The sequence below is a fragment of the Cetorhinus maximus genome, unplaced genomic scaffold, assembly GCF_964194155.1.
Source record: "Cetorhinus maximus unplaced genomic scaffold, sCetMax3.hap1.1 HAP1_SCAFFOLD_393, whole genome shotgun sequence".
Taxonomy (NCBI): domain Eukaryota; kingdom Metazoa; phylum Chordata; class Chondrichthyes; order Lamniformes; family Cetorhinidae; genus Cetorhinus; species Cetorhinus maximus.
Window position 1 is genome coordinate 317,456 of NW_027596339.1, and position 21,120 is coordinate 338,575.

Below are 21,120 nucleotides of genomic sequence, written 5' to 3' on the forward strand. Positions count from 1 at the left end.
TCTGATATACCCCAAAGCCCTCGCTGTAACTACCTGATATACCCCACACCCCTCACTGTAACACTCTGATATACACCACACACCTCACTGTAACACCCTGATATATCCTACACCCCTCACTGTAACACTCTGATATACCCTATACCCCTCATTGTAACTCTCTGACACACCCCACACCCCTCACTGTAACACCCTGATATACCTTACACCCGTCACTGTAACACTCTGATATACCCCACACCCTCACTGTAACACTCTGATATACCCCACACCCTCACTGTAACACTCCGATATATCTCACACCCCTCACTGTAACAGTCCGATAAACCCCTCACCCCTCGCTGTAACACTCTGATAGATCCCACACCCCTCACTGTAACACTCTGATATACCCCACACCCCTCACTGTAACACTCCGATATATCTCACACCCCTCACTGTAACAGTCCGATAAACCCCTCACCCCTCGCTGTAACAGTCTGATATACCTCACACTCCTCAGTATAATACTCCCTGGTATACCCCACACCCCTCACTGTAACACTCTGATATACCCCACACCCCTCACGGTAACACTCTGATATACCCCACAACCATCACTGTAACACTCCGATATACCCCACACCCCTCGCTGTAACACTCTGATATTCCCCACACACCTCACTGTAACACCCTTGATATACCCTAAAACGCTCGCTCTAACTCCCTTATGTACCCCACACCCCTCACTGTAACACTCTGATATACCCCTCACACCTCACTGTAACACCCTGATATACCCCACACCCCTCACTGTAACACTCTGATATAAACCTCACACCTCAATGTAACACCCTGATATATCCTACACCCCTCACTGTAACACTCTAACATACACAACAAACCCTCACTGTGACACTCTGATATACCCCACATACTCAATGTAACACTCTGATATACACTCCGATAAAACCCACTCCCCTTACTGTAACACTCTGATATACCTCACACCCTCACTGTAACACCCTGATATACCCCACACCCCTCGCTGTAACACTCTGATATACCCTACACCCCTCATTGTAACACTCTGATATATTCCACACCTCTCATTGCAACACTCTGATACACCCCACAACCCTTACTGTAACACCCTGATATACCCTACACCTCTCACTGTAACGCTCTGATATACCCCACGCCCCTCACTGTAACATTCCGATCTACACCACACCCCTCGCTGTAACAATCCGATATACCTCACACCCCTCGCTGTAACACTCTGATATACCCCACAATCCTCAGTAAAACACCCTGGTATACACCACACCCCTCACTGTAACACTCTGATATAACCAACACCCCTTACTGTAACACTCCGATATACCCCACACTCCTCACTATAACACTCCGATATACCCCACACCCCTTGCTGTAACACTCCGATATACCCCACACCCCTCACTGTAACACTCTGATATACCCCACAACCCTCACTGTAACACTCCGATATATCCCACACCCCTCGCTGTAACAATCCGATATACCCCACACCCCTCACTGTAACACACCGATATACCCCACACCCCTCACTGTAACACTCTGATATTCCTTACACACCTCACTGTAACACCCTTGATATACCATAAAACCCTCGCTCTAACTCCCTTATGTACCCCACACCTCTCACTGTAACACTCTGATATACCCCTCACGCCTCACGGTAACACCCTGATATACTCCACACCCCTCACTGTAACACTCTGATATACGCAACAAACCTTCACTGTAACACTCTGATATACCCCACACCCCTCACTGAAACACTCTGATATAAACTACCCCCTCACTGTAACACCCTGATATAGACCACAGCCCTCACTGTAATACCCTGATATAGCCTACACCCCTTACTGTAAAGCTCTGATATACGCAACAAACCCTCACTGTAACACTCTGATATACCCCACAACCCTCACTGCAACACTCTGATACACCCCACAACCCTCACTGTAACATCCTGCTGTACCCCACACCACTTGCAGTAACACTTTGATATACCCCACAACCTCACTGTAACAGCCTGCTAATCAGCTCCCCCCCTCACTGCAACACTCCGATATACCCCACACCCCTCACTGCAAACTCTGATATAACCCACACCCCTCACTGCAACACTCTGATATACCCCACACCCCTCACTGAAACACTCTGAAATATCACAAAACCCTCACTGTAACACTCTGATATACCCTACACCGCTCACTGTAACACACTGATACATCCCATAGCCTCACTGTAAAATCCTGATATTCCCTACACCCCTTACTGTTTCACTCTGATATACCCTACACCCTCACTGCAACAGCCTGATATCCCCCACACCCCTTGCTGTAACACTCTGATATACCCCACACCCCTCACTGTAACACTCTGATATAAACTACACCCCTCACTGTAACACTGTGATATATCCCTCACCCCTCACTGCAACACTCTGATACACCCCACAGCCCTCACCGTAACATCCTGATATACACCACACCCCTCGCTGTAACACTGTGATATACCCCACACCCTCACTGTAAAACCCTGATATACCCCACACCCCTCACTGCAACACTCTGATATACCCCAATCTCCTCACTGTAACACTCTGATATAACCCACACCACTCACTGTAACACTCCTATATACCCCACACCCCTCACTGCAACACTCTGATATACCCCAAAGCCCTCGCTGTAACTACCTGATATACCCCACACCCCTCACTGTAACACTCTGATATACACCACACACCTCACTGTAACACCCTGATATATCCTACACCCCTCACTGTAACACTCTGATATACCCTATACCCCTCATTGTAACTCTCTGACACACCCCACACCCCTCACTGTAACACCCTGATATACCTTACACCCGTCACTGTAACACTCTGATATACCCCACACCCTCACTGTAACACTCTGATATACCCCACACCCTCACTGTAACACTCTGATATATCCCAGACCTCTCAATGTAGCACTCTGATATATCCCACACCCCTCACTGCAACACTCTGATACACCCCACACCCCTCACTGCAACATCCTGATATACCCCACACCCCTCACTGTAACACTCTGTTATACCCCACACCCTCACTGTAACACCCTGATATACCCCACACCCCTCGTTGTAACACTCTGACGTAACCCACACCCCTCACTGGAACACTCTAATATATCCTACACCCCTTATTGTAACACTCTGATATATCCCACACACCTCACTGAAACACTCTGATATAAACTACCCCCTCACTGTAACACCCTGATATAGACCACAGCCCTCACTGTAATACCCTGATATAGCCTACACCCCTTACTGTAAAGCTCTGATATACGCAACAAACCCTCACTGTAACACTCTGATATGCCCCACAACCCTCACTGCAACACTCTGATACACCCCACAGCCCTCACCGTAACATCCTGATATACACCACACCCCTCGCTGTAACACTGTGATATACCCCACACCCTCACTGTAAAACCCTGATATACCCCACACCCCTCACTGCAACACTCTGATATACCCCAATCTCCTCACTGTAACACTCTGATATAACCCACACCACTCACTGTAACACTCCTATATACCCCACACCCCTCACTGCAACACTCTGATATACCCCAAAGCCCTCGCTGTAACTACCTGATATACCCCACACCCCTCACTGTAACACTCTGATATACACCACACCCCTCACTGTAACACTCTGATATACCCTATACCCCTCATTGTAACTCTCTGACACACCCCACACCCCTCACTGTAACACCCTGATATACCTTACACCCGTCACTGTAACACTCTGATATACCCCACACCCTCACTGTAACACTCTGATATACCCCACACCCTCACTGTAACACTCTGATATATCCCAGACCTCTCAATGTAGCACTCTGATATATCCCACACCCCTCACTGCAACACTCTGATACACCCCACACCCCTCACTGCAACATCCTGATATACCCCACACCCCTCACTGTAACACTCTGTTATACCCCACACCCTCACTGTAACACCCTGATATACCCCACACCCCTCTTTGTAACACTCTGACGTAACCCACACCCCTCACTGGAACACTCTGATATATCCTACACCCCTTATTGTAACACTCTGATATATCCCACACACCTCACTGAAACACTCTGATATACCCAACACTTCTCACTGAAGTATTATGAACACCACAAACCCCTCACTGTAGTGCTCTGATATACCCCACAACCCTCACTGCAACACCCTGATATGCCCCACACAACTCACTGTAACACGCTGATATACCCAACACTCCTCACTGTAACTCTGATATACCCCACACCCTTCACTGAAACATTCTGATATACCCCACACCCCTTGCAGTAACGCTCTGATATACCCCACACCCCTCACTGAAACACTCTGAAATATCCCACATCCCTCGCAGTAACACACTGATATACCTTACACCCTTCACTGTAACACTCTGATATATCGCACACCCCTCACTGCAACACTCTGATATAACCCACACTCCTCACTGTAACACTCTGTTATACCCCACACCACTCACTGTAACACTCCGATATACCCCACACCCCTCACCGCAACACTCTGTTATATCCCAAACCCGTCGCTGTAACTACCTGATATACCCCACACCCCTCACTGTAACACTCTGATATACACCACACACCTCACTGAAACACCCTGATATATCCTACACTCCTCACTGTAACACCCTGAAATACCCCACACCCCTCACTGAAACTCTCTGATATACAACACACCGCTCACTGAATCACTCTGATATACCCAACACCCCCCACTGTAACACCCTGATATACACCACACCACGCACTGTAACACTCTGATATACCCAACACCCCTCACTGAATCACTCTGATATACCCAACACCCCTCACTGAAACTCTCTGATATACAACACACCGCTCACTGAATCACTCTGATATACCCAACACCCCCCACTGTAACACCCTGATATACACCACACCACGCACTGTAACACTCTGATATACCCAACACCCCTCACTGTAACACTCTGATATACCCCACACCCCTCACTGAAACACTCTAAAATATCCCACACCCCTCGCAGTAACACACTGATATACCAAACACCCTTCACTGTAACACTCTGATGTATCGCACATCCCTCACTGCAACAATCTGATACACCCCACACCCCACACTGTAACATCCTGATATAACCCACACCCCTTGCAGTAACGCTCTGACATACCCCACACCCCTCACTGAAACACTCTGAAATATCCCACACCCCTCACTGTAACACTCTGATATACACTACACCCCTCACTGTAACACTCTGATAAATCCCATACCCCTCGCCTCAACACACTGATAAACACCATAGCCTCACTGTAATATCCTGATATACCCCACACCCCTTAATGTATCACTCTGATATACCCCACATCCTCACTGTAACACGCTGATATACCCAACACCCCTCACTGAAACTCTCTGATATACAACTCACCGCTCACTGAATCACTCTGATATACCCAACAGCCCCCACTGTAACACCCTGATATACACCACACCACGCACTGTAACACTCTGATATACCAAACACCCCTCACTGTAACACTCTGATATACCCCACACCTTTCACTGAAACATTCTGATATACCCCACACCCCTTGCAGTAACGCTCTGATATACCCCACACCCCTCACTGAAACACTCTGAAATATCCCACATCCCTCGCAGTAACACACTGATATACCTTACACCCTTCACTGTAACACTCTGATATATCGCACACCCCTCACTGCAACACTCTGATATAACCCACACTCCTCACTGTAACACTCTGATATACCGCACACCACTCACTGTAACACTCCGATATACCCCACACCCCTCACCGCAACACTCTGTTATATCCCAAACCCGTCGCTGTAACTACCTGATATACCCCACACCCCTCACTGTAACACTCTGATATACACCACACACCTCACTGAAACACCCTGATATATCCTACACCCCTCACTGTAACACCCTGAAATACCCCACACCCTCACTGTAACACACTGATATACCCAACACCCCTCACTGAAACTCTCTGATATACAACACACCGCTCACTGAATCACTCTGATATACCCAACACCCCCCACTGTAACACCCTGATATACACCACACCACGCACTGTAACACTCTGATATACCCAACACCCCTCACTGAATCACTCTGATATACCCAACACCCCTCACTGAAACTCTCTGATATACAACACACCGCTCACTGAATCACTCTGATATACCCAACACCCCCCACTGTAACACCCTGATATACACCACACCACGCACTGTAACACTCTGATATACCCAACACCCCTCACTGTAACACTCTGATATACCCCACACCCCTCACTGAAACACTCTAAAATATCCCACACCCCTCGCAGTAACACACTGATATACCAAACACCCTTCACTGTAACACTCTGATGTATCGCACACCCCTCACTGCAACAATCTGATACACCCCACACCCCACACTGTAACATCCTGATATAACCCACACCCCTTGCAGTAACGCTCTGACATACCCCACACCCCTCACTGAAACACTCTGAAATATCCCACACCCCTCACTGTAACACTCTGATATACACTACACCCCTCACTGTAACACTCTGATAAATCCCATACCCCTTGCCTCAACACACTGATACACACCATAGCCTCACTGTAATATCCTGATATACCCCACACCCCTTAATGTATCACTCTGATATACCCCACATCCTCACTGTAACACACTGATATCCCCCACACCCCTGACTGTAACACTCTGATATACACTACACCCCTCACTTTAACACTCTGATATATCCCACACCCCTCACTGCAACACTGTGATACACCCCACAGCCCTCACTGTAACATCCTGATATACACCTCACCCCTTGCTGTAACACTCTGATATACCCCACACCGTCACTGTAACACCCTGATATACACCACACCCCTCACTGCAACACTCTGATATACCCCACACCCCTCACTGTAACACTTTGATATACCCCACACCACTAACTGTAACACTCCGCTATACCCCTAACCCCTCGCTGTAACTACCTCATATACCCCACACCCCTCACTGAAACACTCTGATATACCGCAAACACCTCACTGTAACACCCGATATATCCTACACCCCTCACTGTAACACTCTGATATACGTAACAAAACCTCACTGTAACACTCTGATATACCCCACAACGTCACTGTAACACTCTGAAATACCCCACACCCCTTGCTGTAACACTCTGATATACCCTACACCCCTCATTGTAAAACTCTGATATATCCCACACACCTCATTGCAACACTGGGATACACCCCACATCCCTCACTGTAACACCCTGATATACCCCACTCCCCTCTCTGTAACACTCTGATATACCCCACACCTTCACTGTAACAACCTGATATACCCCACACCCCACATTGCAACACTCTGATATACGCCACACCCCACACTGTAACACTCTGATATACCCCACACCACTAACTGTAACACTCCGATATACCCAACACCCTTCACTGCAACACTCTGATATACCCCTAACCCCTCGCTGTATCTACCTGATATACCCCACACCCCTCACTGAAACACTCTGATATACCGCACACACCTCACTGTAACAACCTGATATATGCTACACTCCTCACTGTAACACTCTGATATACGCAACAAAACCTCACTGTAACACTCTGATATACCCCACACCTTCACTGTAACACTCTGAAATACCCCACACACCTCACTGTAACACTCTGATATACCCTAAATCCCTCATTGTAACACTCTGATACACACCACACCCCTCACTGTAACACCCTGATATACCCAACACCCCTCACTGTAACACTCTGATATACCCCACACCCTCACTGTAACACTCTGATATACCCCACACCCCTCACTGTAATACTCTGATATACCCCACACCCCTCACTGCAACACTCTGATACACCCCACACCCCTCACTTTAACACCCTGATATATCCCACACCCCTCACTGTAACACTCTGATATACCCCACCCCCTCAGTGTAACACCCTGATATACCCCACACCCCTCCCTGTAACAATCTGATATACCATACACCCCTCATTGTAACACTCTGATATATCCCACACCCCTCATTGCAACACTGGGATACACCCCACATCCCTCACTGTAACATCCTGATATACCCCACACCCCACACTGTAACACTCTGATATACCCCACTCCTCACACTCTAACACCCTGACATACCCAACAACCATTGCTGTAACACTCTGATATATCCCACACCCCTCGCTGTAACACCCTGATATACCCCACACCCCTCACTGTAACATCCTGATATACCCCACACCCCTCACTGTAACACCCTGATATATCCGACACCCCTCACTGCAACACCCTGATAATCCCCACAGCTTCACTGTAACATTCTGATATACCCCACACCCTCACTGTTACACCCTGATATACGCCACACCCCTTGCTGTAACACCCTGAAAAACCCCACTCCCTTCATTGTAATACTCTGATATACCTCAGACCCTCACTGTAACACCCTCATATACCCCACACCCCTCACTGTAACAATCTCATATATCCCACAACCCTCACTGTAATACTCTGATATACCCTACACCCCTCACTGTTACACTCTGATACACCCAACACCTCTCACTGTAACACCCTGGTATACCCCACACCCCTCGCTGTATCACTTTGATATACCCCACACCCTCACTGTAACAACTTGATATACCCCAAACCCCTCAATGCAACACTCTGATATTCCCCACACCCCTCACTGTAACAACCTGATATACCACACACCCCTCAATGTAACACTCTGAAATACCCCACACCCCTCACTGTAACACTCTGATATACCGCATACCCCTCACTGTAACACTCCGATATACCCCACAACCCTTGCTGTAACAATCCGATATAGCCCGCACCCCTCACTGTAAAACTCCGATATACACCACACCCCTCGTGTAACACTCTGATATACCCCACACCTTCACTGTAACAACCTGATATACCCCACACCCCTCATTGCAACACTCTGATATACGCCACACCCCACACTGTAACACTCTGATATACACCACACCACTAACTGTAACACTCCGATATACCCAACACCCTTCACTGCAACACTCTGATATACCCCTAACCCCTCGCTGTATCTACTTGATATACCCCACACCCCTCACTGAAACACTCTGATATACCGCACACACCTCACTGTAACAACCTGATATATGCTACACTCCTCACTGTAACACTCTGATATACGCAACAAAACCTCACTGTAACACTCTGATATACCCCACACCTTCACTGTAACACTCTGAAATACCCCACACACCTTACTGTAACACTCTGTTATACCCCACACCCCTCACTGCAACACTCTGATATACCCCACACCCCTCACTGAAACACTCTGTTAAACCACACACCCCTCACTGTAACACTCTGATATACGCAAGAAAGCCTCACTGTGACACTCTGATATACCCCACACACCTCACTATGACACCCTGATTTATCCTACACCCCTCACTGTAACACTCTGATATACACAACAAAACCTCACTCTAACAATCTGAAATACCCCACACCCCTCACTGTAACAATCTGATATAACCCACACCCCTCACTTTAACACTCTGATATATCCTACACCCCTCATTGTAACACTCTGATACACCCCACACCCCTCACTGAAACACCCTGATATACCCAACACCCCTCACTGTAACAATCTGATATACCCCACACCCTCACTGTAACACTCTGATATACCCCACACCCCTCACTGTAACACGCTGATATACCCCACACCCTCACTGTAACACTCTGATATACCCCACACCCCTCACTGTAACACTCTGATATACCCCACCCCTTCACTGTAACACCCTGATATACCCCATACCCCTCGCTGTAACACTCTGATATACCCTACACCCCTCATTGTAACACTCTGATACACCCCACACCCCTCACTATAACACCCTGATATACCCCACACACCGCACTGTAACACTCTGATATACCCCAGTCCTCTCACTCTAACACCCTCATATACCCCACAACCCTTGCTGTATCAACTCTGACATATCCCACACCCCTCATTGTAACACCCTGATATACACCACACCCCTCACTGTAACACCCTGATATACCCCACACCCCTCACTGTAACACCCTGATATACCCCACAACCCTCGCTCTAACACTCTGATATTCCCCACTCCTCTCACTGTAACACCCTGATATACCCCACACCACTCACTGTTGAACTCTGATATACCCCACACCCCTCGCTGTAACACCCTTATATACACCACACCCCTCACTGTAACACTCTGATATACACCACACCTTCACTGTATCACCCTGATATACCCCACACCCCTCACTGTAACACCCTGATATACCCCACACCCCTCACTGTAACACTCTGATATACCAAACACCCCTCACTGTAACACTCCGATATACACCACACCCCGCACTGTAACACTCCGATATACCCCACACCCCTCACTGTAACATCCTGATATAACCCACACCCCTTGCAGTAACGCTCTGATATACCCCACACCCCTCACTGAAACACTCTGTTATACCCCACACACCTCACTGTAACACACTGATATATCCTACACCCCTCACTGTAACACTCTGATGTACGCAACAAGCCCTCACTGTGACACTCTGATATACCCCACACACCTCACTGTAACACCATGATATACCCTACACCCCTCATTGTAACACTCTGATATACGGAACAAACCCTCACTGTAACACTCTGAAATACCACACACCCCGCACTGTAACACACTGATATAACCCACACCCCTCACTGTAACACTCTGAAATACTCCACACCCCTCACTGTAACACTCTGATGCACCCCACACCCCTCACTGAAACACCCTGATATACCCAACACCCCTCACTGTAACACTCTGATGCACCCCACACCCCTCACTGTAACACTCTGATATACCAAACACCCCTCACTGTAACACTCCGATATACACCACACCCCGCACTGTAACACTCCGATATACCCCACACCCCTCACTGTAACATCCTGATATAACCCACACCCCTTGCAGTAACGCTCTGATATACCCCACACCCCTCACTGAAACACTCTGTTATACCCCACACACCTCACTGTAACACACTGATATATCCTACACTCCTCACTGTAACACTCTGATGTACGCAACAAGCCCTCACTGTGACACTCTGATATACCCCACACACCTCAATGTAACACCCTGATATAACCTACACCCCTCACTGTAACACTCTGATATACGGAACAAACCCTCACTGTAACACTCTGAAATACCCCACACCCCTCACTGTAACACTCTGATATAACCCACACCCCTCACTGTAACACTCCGATATACCCCACAACCCTTGCTGTAACAATCCGATATAGCCCGCACCCCTCACTGTAACACTCCGATATACACCACACCCCTCACTGTAACACTCCGATATACCCCACACACCTCACTGTAACACTCTGTTATACCCCACACCCCTCACTGCAACACTCTGATATACCCCACACCCCTCACTGAAACACTCTGTTAAACCGCACACACCTCACTGTAACACCCTGATATATCCTACACCCCTCACTGTAACACTCTGATATACGCAAGAAAGCCTCACTGTGACACTCTGATATACCCCACACATCTCACTATAACACCCTGATTTATCCTACACCCCTCACTGTAACACTCTGATATACACAACAAAACCTCACTCTAACAATCTGAAATACCCCACACCCCTCACTGTAACACTCTGATATAACCCACACCCCTCACTTTAGCACTCTGATATATCCTACACCCCTCATTGTAACACTCTGATACACCCCACACCCCTCACTGAAACACCCTGATATACCCAACACCCCTCACTGTAACAATCCGATATACCCCACACCCTCACTGTAACACTCTGATATACCCAATACCCCTCACTGTAACACTCTGATATATCCCACACCCCTCACTGCAGCACTCTGATGCACCCCACACCCCTCACTGTAATACCCTGATATACCCCACACCTCTCACTGTAACACTCTGATGCACCCCACACCCCTCACTGCAACACCCTGATATACCCCACACCCCTCACTGTAACACGCTGATATACCCCACACCCTCACTGTAACACTCTGATATACCCCACACCCCTCACTGTAACACTCTGATATACCCCACCCCTTCACTGTAACACCCTGATATACCCCATACCCCTCTCTGTAACACTCTGATATACCCTACAACCCTCATTGTAACACTCTGATACACCCCACACCCCTCACTATAACACCCTGATATACCCCACACACCGCACTGTAACACTCTGATATACCCCAGTCCTCTCACTCTAACACCCTCATATACCCCACAACCCTTGCTGTATCAACTCTGACATATCCCACACCCCTCATTGTAACACCCTGATATACACCACACCCCTCACTGTAACACCCTGATATACCCCACACCCCTCACTGTAACACCCTGATATACCCCACAACCCTCGCTCTAACACTCTGATATTCCCCACTCCTCTCACTGTAACACCCTGATATACCCCACACCACTCACTGTTGAACTCTGATAAACCCCACAGCCCTCGCTGTAACACCCTTATATACACCACACCCCTCACTGTAACACCCTGATATACACAACACCTTCACTGTATCACCCTGATATACCCCACACCCCTCACTGTAACACCCTGATATACCCCACACCCCTCACTGTAACACTCTGATATACCCCACACATTCACACTGTAACAACCTGATATACCCCACACCCCTCAATGTAACACTCTGAAATACTCCACACCCCTCACTGTAACACTCTGATATACCAAACACCCCTCACTGTAACACTCCGATATACACCACACCCCGCACTGTAACACTCCGATATACCCCACACCCCTCACTGTAACATCCTGATATAACCCACACCCCTTGCAGTAACGCTCTGATATACCCCACTCCCCTCACTGAAACACTCTGTTATACCCCACACACCTCACTGTAACACACTGATATATCCTACACCCCTCACTGTAACACTCTGATGTACGCAACAAGCCCTCACTGTGACACTCTGATATACCCCACACACCTCATTGTAACACCCTGATATACCCTACACCCCTCACTGTAACACTCTGATATATGGAACAAACCCTCACTGTAACACTCTGAAATACCCCACACCCCTCACTGTAACACTCTGATATAACCCACACCCCTCACTGTAACACTCTGAAATACTCCACGCCTCACTGTAACACTCCGATATAACCCACACCCCTCGCTTTAACACTCTGATATACCCCACACCCCTCACTGAAACACCCTGATATACCCAACACCCCTCACTGTAACACTCTGATTCACCCCACACCCCTCACTGAAACACCCTGATATACCCAACACCCCTCACTGTAACACTCTGATAGACCCCACACCCTCACTGTAACACTCTGATATACCCCACACCCCTCACTGTAACACTCTGATATATCCCACCCCTCTCAATGTAACACTCTGATATATCCCACACCCCTCACTGCAACCCTCTGATACACCCCACACCCCTCACTGCAACCCCCTGATGTACCCCACACCCCTCAGTTTAACACTCTGATATACACCACACCCTCACTGTAACACTCTGATATACCCCACCCCCTCAGTGTAACACCCTGATATACCCCACACCCCTCCCTGTAACACTCTGATATACCCTACACCCCTCATTGTAACACTCTGATATATCCCACACCCCTCATTGCAACACTGGGATACACCCCACATCCCTCAATGTAACATCCTGATATACCCCACACCCCGCACTGTAATACTCTGATATACCCCACTCCCCTCACTCTAACACCCTGATATACCCAACAACCCTTGCTGTAACACTCTGATATATCCCACACCCCTCGCTGTAACACCCTGATATACCCCACACCCCTCACTGTAACACCCTGATATACCCCACACCCTCACTGTAACACCCTGATATACCCCATACCCCACACTGTAACACCCTGATATACCCCACAACCCTCGCTCTAACACTCTGATATACCCCACACCACTCACTGTAACACTCTGAAATACCCCACACCCCTCACTGTAACAATCTGATATAACCCACACCCCTCACTGTAACACTCTGAAATACTCCACACCCCTCACTGTAACACTCCGATATAACCCACACCCCTCGCTTTAACACTCTGATATATCCTACACCCCTCATTGTAACACTCTGATACAGCCCACACCCCTCACTGAAACACCCTGATATACCCAAAACCCCTCACTGTAACACTCTGATAGACCCCACACCCTCACTGTAACACTCTGATATACACCACACCCTCACTGTAACACTCTGATATACCCCACCCCCTCAGTGTAACACCCTGATATACCCCACACCCCTCCCTGTGACACTCTGATATACCCAACACCCCTCACTGTAACAATCTGATATACCCCACACCCTCACTGTAACACTCTGATATACCCTACACCCCTCACTGTAACACTCTGATATATCCCACACCTCTCAATGTAACACTCTGATATATCCCACACCCCTCACTGCAGCACTCTGATGCACCCCACACCCCTCACTGCAACACCCTGATATACCCCACACCCCTCACTGTAACACGCTGATATACCCCACACCCTCACTGTAACACTCTGATATACCCCACACCCCTCACTGTAACACTCTGATATACCCCACCCCTTCACTGTAACACCCTGATATACCCCATACCCCTCGCTGTAACACTCTGATATACCCTACACCCCTCATTGTAACACTCTGATACACCCCACACCCCTCACTATAACACCCTGATATACCCCACACACCGCACTGTAACACTCTGATATACCCCAGTCCTCTCACTCTAACACCCTCATATACCCCACAACCCTTGCTGTATCAACTCTGACATATCCCACACCCCTCATTGTAACACCCTGATATACACCACACCCCTCACTGTAACACCCTGATATACCCCACACCCCTCACTGTAACACCCTGATATACCCCACAACCCTCGCTCTAACACTCTGATATTCCCCACTCCTCTCACTGTAACACCCTGATATACCCCACACCACTCACTGTTGAACTCTGATATACCCCACACCCCTCGCTGTAACACCCTTATATACACCACACCCCTCACTGTAACACTCTGATATACACCACACCTTCACTGTATCACCCTGATATACCCCACACCCCTCACTGTAACACCCTGATATTCCCCACACCCCTCACTGTAACACTCTGATATACCAAACACCCCTCACTGTAACACTCCGATATACACCACACCCCGCACTGTAACACTCCGATATACCCCACACCCCTCACTGTAACATCCTGATATAACCCACACCCCTTGCAGTAACGCTCTGATATACCCCACACCCCTCACTGAAACACACTGATATATCCTACACCCCTCACTGTAACACTCTGATGTACGCAACAAGCCCTCACTGTGACACTCTGATATACCCCACACACCTCACTGTAACACCATGATATACCCTACACCCCTCATTGTAACACTCTGATATACGGAACAAACCCTCACTGTAACACTCTGAAATACCACACACCCCTCACTGTAACACACTGATATAACCCACACCCCTCACTGTAACACTCTGAAATACTCCACACCCCTCACTGTAACACTCCGATATATCCTACACCCCTCATTGTAACACTCTGATACACCCCACACCCCTCACTGAAACACCCTGATATACCCAACACCCCTCACTGTAACACTCTGATGCACCCCACACCCCTCACTGTAACACTCTGAAATACCCCACACCCCTCACTGTAACACTCTGATATACCAAACACCCCTCACTGTTACACTCCGATATACACCACACCCCGCACTGTAACACTCCGATATACCCCACACCCCTCACTGTAACATCCTGATATAACCCACACCCCTTGCAGTAACGCTCTGATATACCCCACACCCCTCACTGAAACACTCTGTTATACCCCACACACCTCACTGTAACACACTGATATATCCTACACCCCTCACTGTAACACTCTGATGTACGCAACAAGCCCTCACTGTGACACTCTGATATACCCCACACACCTCAATGTAACACCCTGATATAACCTACACCCCTCACTGTAACACTCTGATATATGGAACAAACCCTCACTGTAACACTCTGAAATACCCCACACCCCTCACTGTAACACTCTGATATAACCCATACCCCTCACTGTAACACTCCGATATACCCCACAACCCTTGCTGTAACAATCCGATATAGCCCGCACCCCTCACTGTAACACTCCGATATACACCACACCCCTCACTGTAACACTCCGATATACCCCACACACCTCACTGTAACACTCTGTTATACCCCACACCCCTCACTGCAACACTCTGATATACCCCACACCCCTCACTGAAACACTCTGTTAAACCGCACACACCTCACTGTAACACCCTGATATATCCTACACCCCTCACTGTAACACTCTGATATACGCAAGAAAGCCTCACTGTGACACTCTGATATACCCCACACCCCTCACTGTAACACTCTGATATAACCCACACCCCTCACTTTAGCACTCTGATATATCCTACACCCCTCATTGTAACACTCTGATACACCCCACACCCCTCACTGAAACACCCTGATATACCCAACACCCCTCACTGTAACAATCTGATATACCCCACACCCTCACTGTAACACTCTGATATACCCAACTTCCCTCACTGTAACACTCTGATATATCCCACACCTCTCAATGTAACACTCTGATATATCCCACACCCCTCACTGCAGCACTCTGATGCACCCCACACCCCTCACTGTAATACTCTGATATACCCCACACCTCTCACTGTAACACTCTGATGCACCCCACACCCCTCACTGCAACACCCTGATATACCCCACACCCCTCACTGTAACACGCTGATATACCCTACACCCTCACTGTAACACTCTGATATACCCCACACCCCTCGCTGTAACACTCTGATAGACCCCACACCCTCACTGTAACACTCTGATATACACCACACCCTCACTGTAACACTCTGATATACCCCACCCCCTCAGTGTAACACCCTGATATACCCCACACCCCTCCCTGTATCACTCTGATATACCCTACACCCCTCATTGTAACACTCTGATATATCCCACACCCCTCATTGCAACACTGGGATACACCCCACATCCCTCAATGTAACATCCTGATATACCCCACACCCCGCACTGTAACACTCTGATATACCCCACTCCCCTCACTCTAACACCCTGATATACCCAACAACCCTTGCTGTAACACTCTGATATATCCCACACCCCTCAATGTAACACCCTGATATACCCCACAACCCTCGCTCCAACACTCTGATATACTCGACACCCCTCGCTGTAACACCCTGATATACCCCACACCCCTCACTGTAACACCCTGATATACCCCTCACCCTCACTGTAACACCCTGATATACTCCATACCCCACACTGTAACACCCTGATATACCCCACAACCCTCGCTCTAACACTCTGATATACTCCACTCCACTCACTGCAACACCCTGATATACCCTACACCCCTCGCTGCAACACTCTTATATACTCCACTCCTCTCACTGTAAAACCCTGATATACCCCACACCCTTCGCTGTAACTCTCTGATATACCCCACATCCCTCACTGTAACACCCTGATATACCCCACACCCCTCGCTGTAACACTCTGAAATACCCCACACCCCTCACTGTAACACTCTGATATACCCCATACCCCTCACTGTAACACTCCGATATAACCCACACCCCTTGCTGTAACAATCCGATATAGCCCGCACCCCTCACTGTAACACTCTGTTATAACCCACATCCCTCACTGTAACACTCCGATATAACCCACACCCCTCGCTTTAACACTCTGATATATCCTACACCCCTCATTGTAACACTCTGATACACCCCACACCTCTCACTGAAGCACCCTGATATACCCAAGACCCCTCACTGTAACACTCTGATATACCCCACACCCTCACTGTAGCACTCTGATATACCCCACACCCCTCACTGTAACACTCTGATATATCCCACACCTCTCACTGCAACACTCTGATACACCTCACAACCCTCACTGCAACGCCATGATATACCCCACAACCCTCACTGTAACACTCTGATATATACCACGCCCTCACTTAACACTCTGATATACCCCACCCCCTCAGTGTAACACCCTGATATACTCCACACCCCTCCCTGTAACACTCTGATATACCCTACACCCCTCATTGTAACACTCTGATATATCCTACACCCCTCATTGCAACACTGGGATACACCCCACATCCCTCACTGTAACATCCTGATATACCCCACACCCCGCACTGTAACACTCTGATATACCCTACTCCTCTCACTCTAACACCCTGATATACCCAACAACCTTTGCTGTAACACTCTGATATATCGCACATCCCTCACTGTAACATCCTGATATACCCCACCACCCTCGCTCTAACACTCTGATATACTCCACTCCACTCACTGCAACACCCTGATATACCCAACACCCCTCGCTGCAACACTCTGATATACCCCACACCCCTCACTGTAAAACCTTGATATATCCGACACCCCTCACTGCAACACTCTGATAATCCCCACAGCTTCACTGTAACATCCTGATATACCCCACACCCCTTACTGTATCACTCTGAGATACCCCACACCCTCACTGTAACACTCTGATATACCCCACACCCCTCACTGTATCACTCTGATATACCCTAGACCCTCACTGTAACACCCTGATATATCCCACACCCCTCACTGCAACACTCTGATACACCCAACACCTCTCACTGTAACACCCTGATATGCCCCACACCCCTCGCTGTAACAACCTGATACACCCCACACCCCTCAATGCAACACTCTCATATACCCCGCACCCCGCACTGTAACACCCTGATATACCCCACACTCCTCACTGTAACAACTTGATATACCCCACACCCCTCAATGTAACACACTGATATACCCCACACCCCTCACTGTAACACTCCGATATACCCCACACCCCTCGCTGTAACAATCCGATATGCCCCACACCCCTCACTGTAACACTCCGATATACCCCACACCCCTCACTGTAACACTCCGATATACCCCACACACCTCACTGTAACACTCTGATATACCCCACACCCCTCACTGTAATACTCCGATATACCCCACACCCCTCCCTGTAACAATCCGATATTCCCCACACCCCTCACTGTAACACTCCGATATACCCCACACCCCTCACTTTAACGCTCCGATATACCCCACACACCTCACTGTAACACTCTGATATACCCCACATCTCTCACTGTAACAGTCCCATATACCCCACACCCCTCACTGTAACACTCTGATACACCCCACACCCCTCACTGTAACACTTTGATACACCCCACACCCCTCACTGTAACACTTTGATATACCCCACACACATCACTGTAACACTCTGATATACCCCACACACATCACTGCAACACTCTGATATACCCCACACACATCACTGCAACACTCTGATATACCCCACACCCCTCTCTGTAACACTCCGATTTCACAGATGTGGTGCCATTAAGTTAATTCAAATTGCTGACTTTTATTTTGCTCTCTACAGCCTGAGAACATCATATGTGTGGATTCACATGGGAATCAGGTTAAGATCATTGACTTTGGACTGGCCAGGAGGTAATGTTCTCCCTGAGTGTCACTGGAATATTGTGTGTGATGTTGAGATGTCATGTATTCTCCCTGTTTGTCTGCTAAAGGCTAATGTCTACATTTCTGACACTATGAGTTCCAAAATCAAAATATTGCAGATGCTGGAAATCTGAGATGAGAGCAGAAATTGCTGGAAATACTCAGCAGGTCAGGCCGCATCTGTGTCGGCCGCTTGGAAGAGCTCCCTGTGAGCCAAAGTGGAGATAATTGGTGCATAGCAGCTAAAATCAGGAGAGAGAGCACTCACAGTTGTGTTGAGAGAGGGATGAGGTGGTGCAGGATCCTCACGAGGGTATTTGCCACCGACCTCACCGTCACCGCTGGCGTGGTCCACATCCTCACCAATCAATGCATTACATACTCTTCAAAGTGAGTGAGGGCCTAATGTAGTCCACTCTACCCCTGTCTGGGACCTCTTCCTGCTGATGTGAGCATGAAAACAGATGGAGAGAATGTAAGCAGGACAAGGGGCACTGGGTGGCATGTTTGTGTGGTGAGCGGAACCATGGACAGGATGAGGACGCGAGCTCGAGAGGATATGAGCCTGATGGAGATGTGAGGGTGTGTGTGAGAGTTAGTGGTGTTGTCCCTTGAGATGTGAGATCCCTGTGGATGTGTGATGGGTTTGTGAGTGTGTGAGCTGAGAGTGATGAGAAGAGTGGCTCACCCTGGCGGAACGGATAAGACCATTCATCCCTTTGCTGCACTGGGTGGCTGTCCTCTTTTGCAAGGCATTGGATGTGCACCACTGCCACCACCTCCCATGCTGAATTGGTGATGTTACTGCCCATCCTGCAGCCAGAGCAGGGGTGGGGGCCTTAGCAGCGTTTCTCCATGTTGTCTAAAAGGCACTTGAGGGACGCATCAGGAAACCCGGCGGGGGTGCTGCAATTTTTTTGTCTTTCGGGGCCATGTCTTCCGTGCAGCCGTCCTGGGCTGGAAGCACTGAGAGGTGTACATGTGGGTGTACTTTAAATAAGGTGCTCGGTGTGATGAAGCAGCGAGGTGATGGTGTGGCGGGCGAATGAGACCCTGCCCGCCATT

The 21,120-nt window shown here is 48.6% G+C and overlaps 1 protein-coding gene across 1 annotated transcript in view; it reads left to right on the plus strand.

Moving 5' to 3' along the window:
• Nucleotides 1-21,120, plus strand: part of LOC144673603 (uncharacterized) — a gene marked incomplete at its 3' end in the record, with an annotated part of 236,213 nt that overhangs the window by 176,988 nt on the left and 38,105 nt on the right. The window contains exon 9 of the mRNA XM_078535351.1: nucleotides 19,973-20,043. Within this exon, the coding sequence (XP_078391477.1) occupies nucleotides 19,973-20,043 (71 nt within the window). The remainder of the gene's footprint in view (nucleotides 1-19,972; nucleotides 20,044-21,120) is intronic.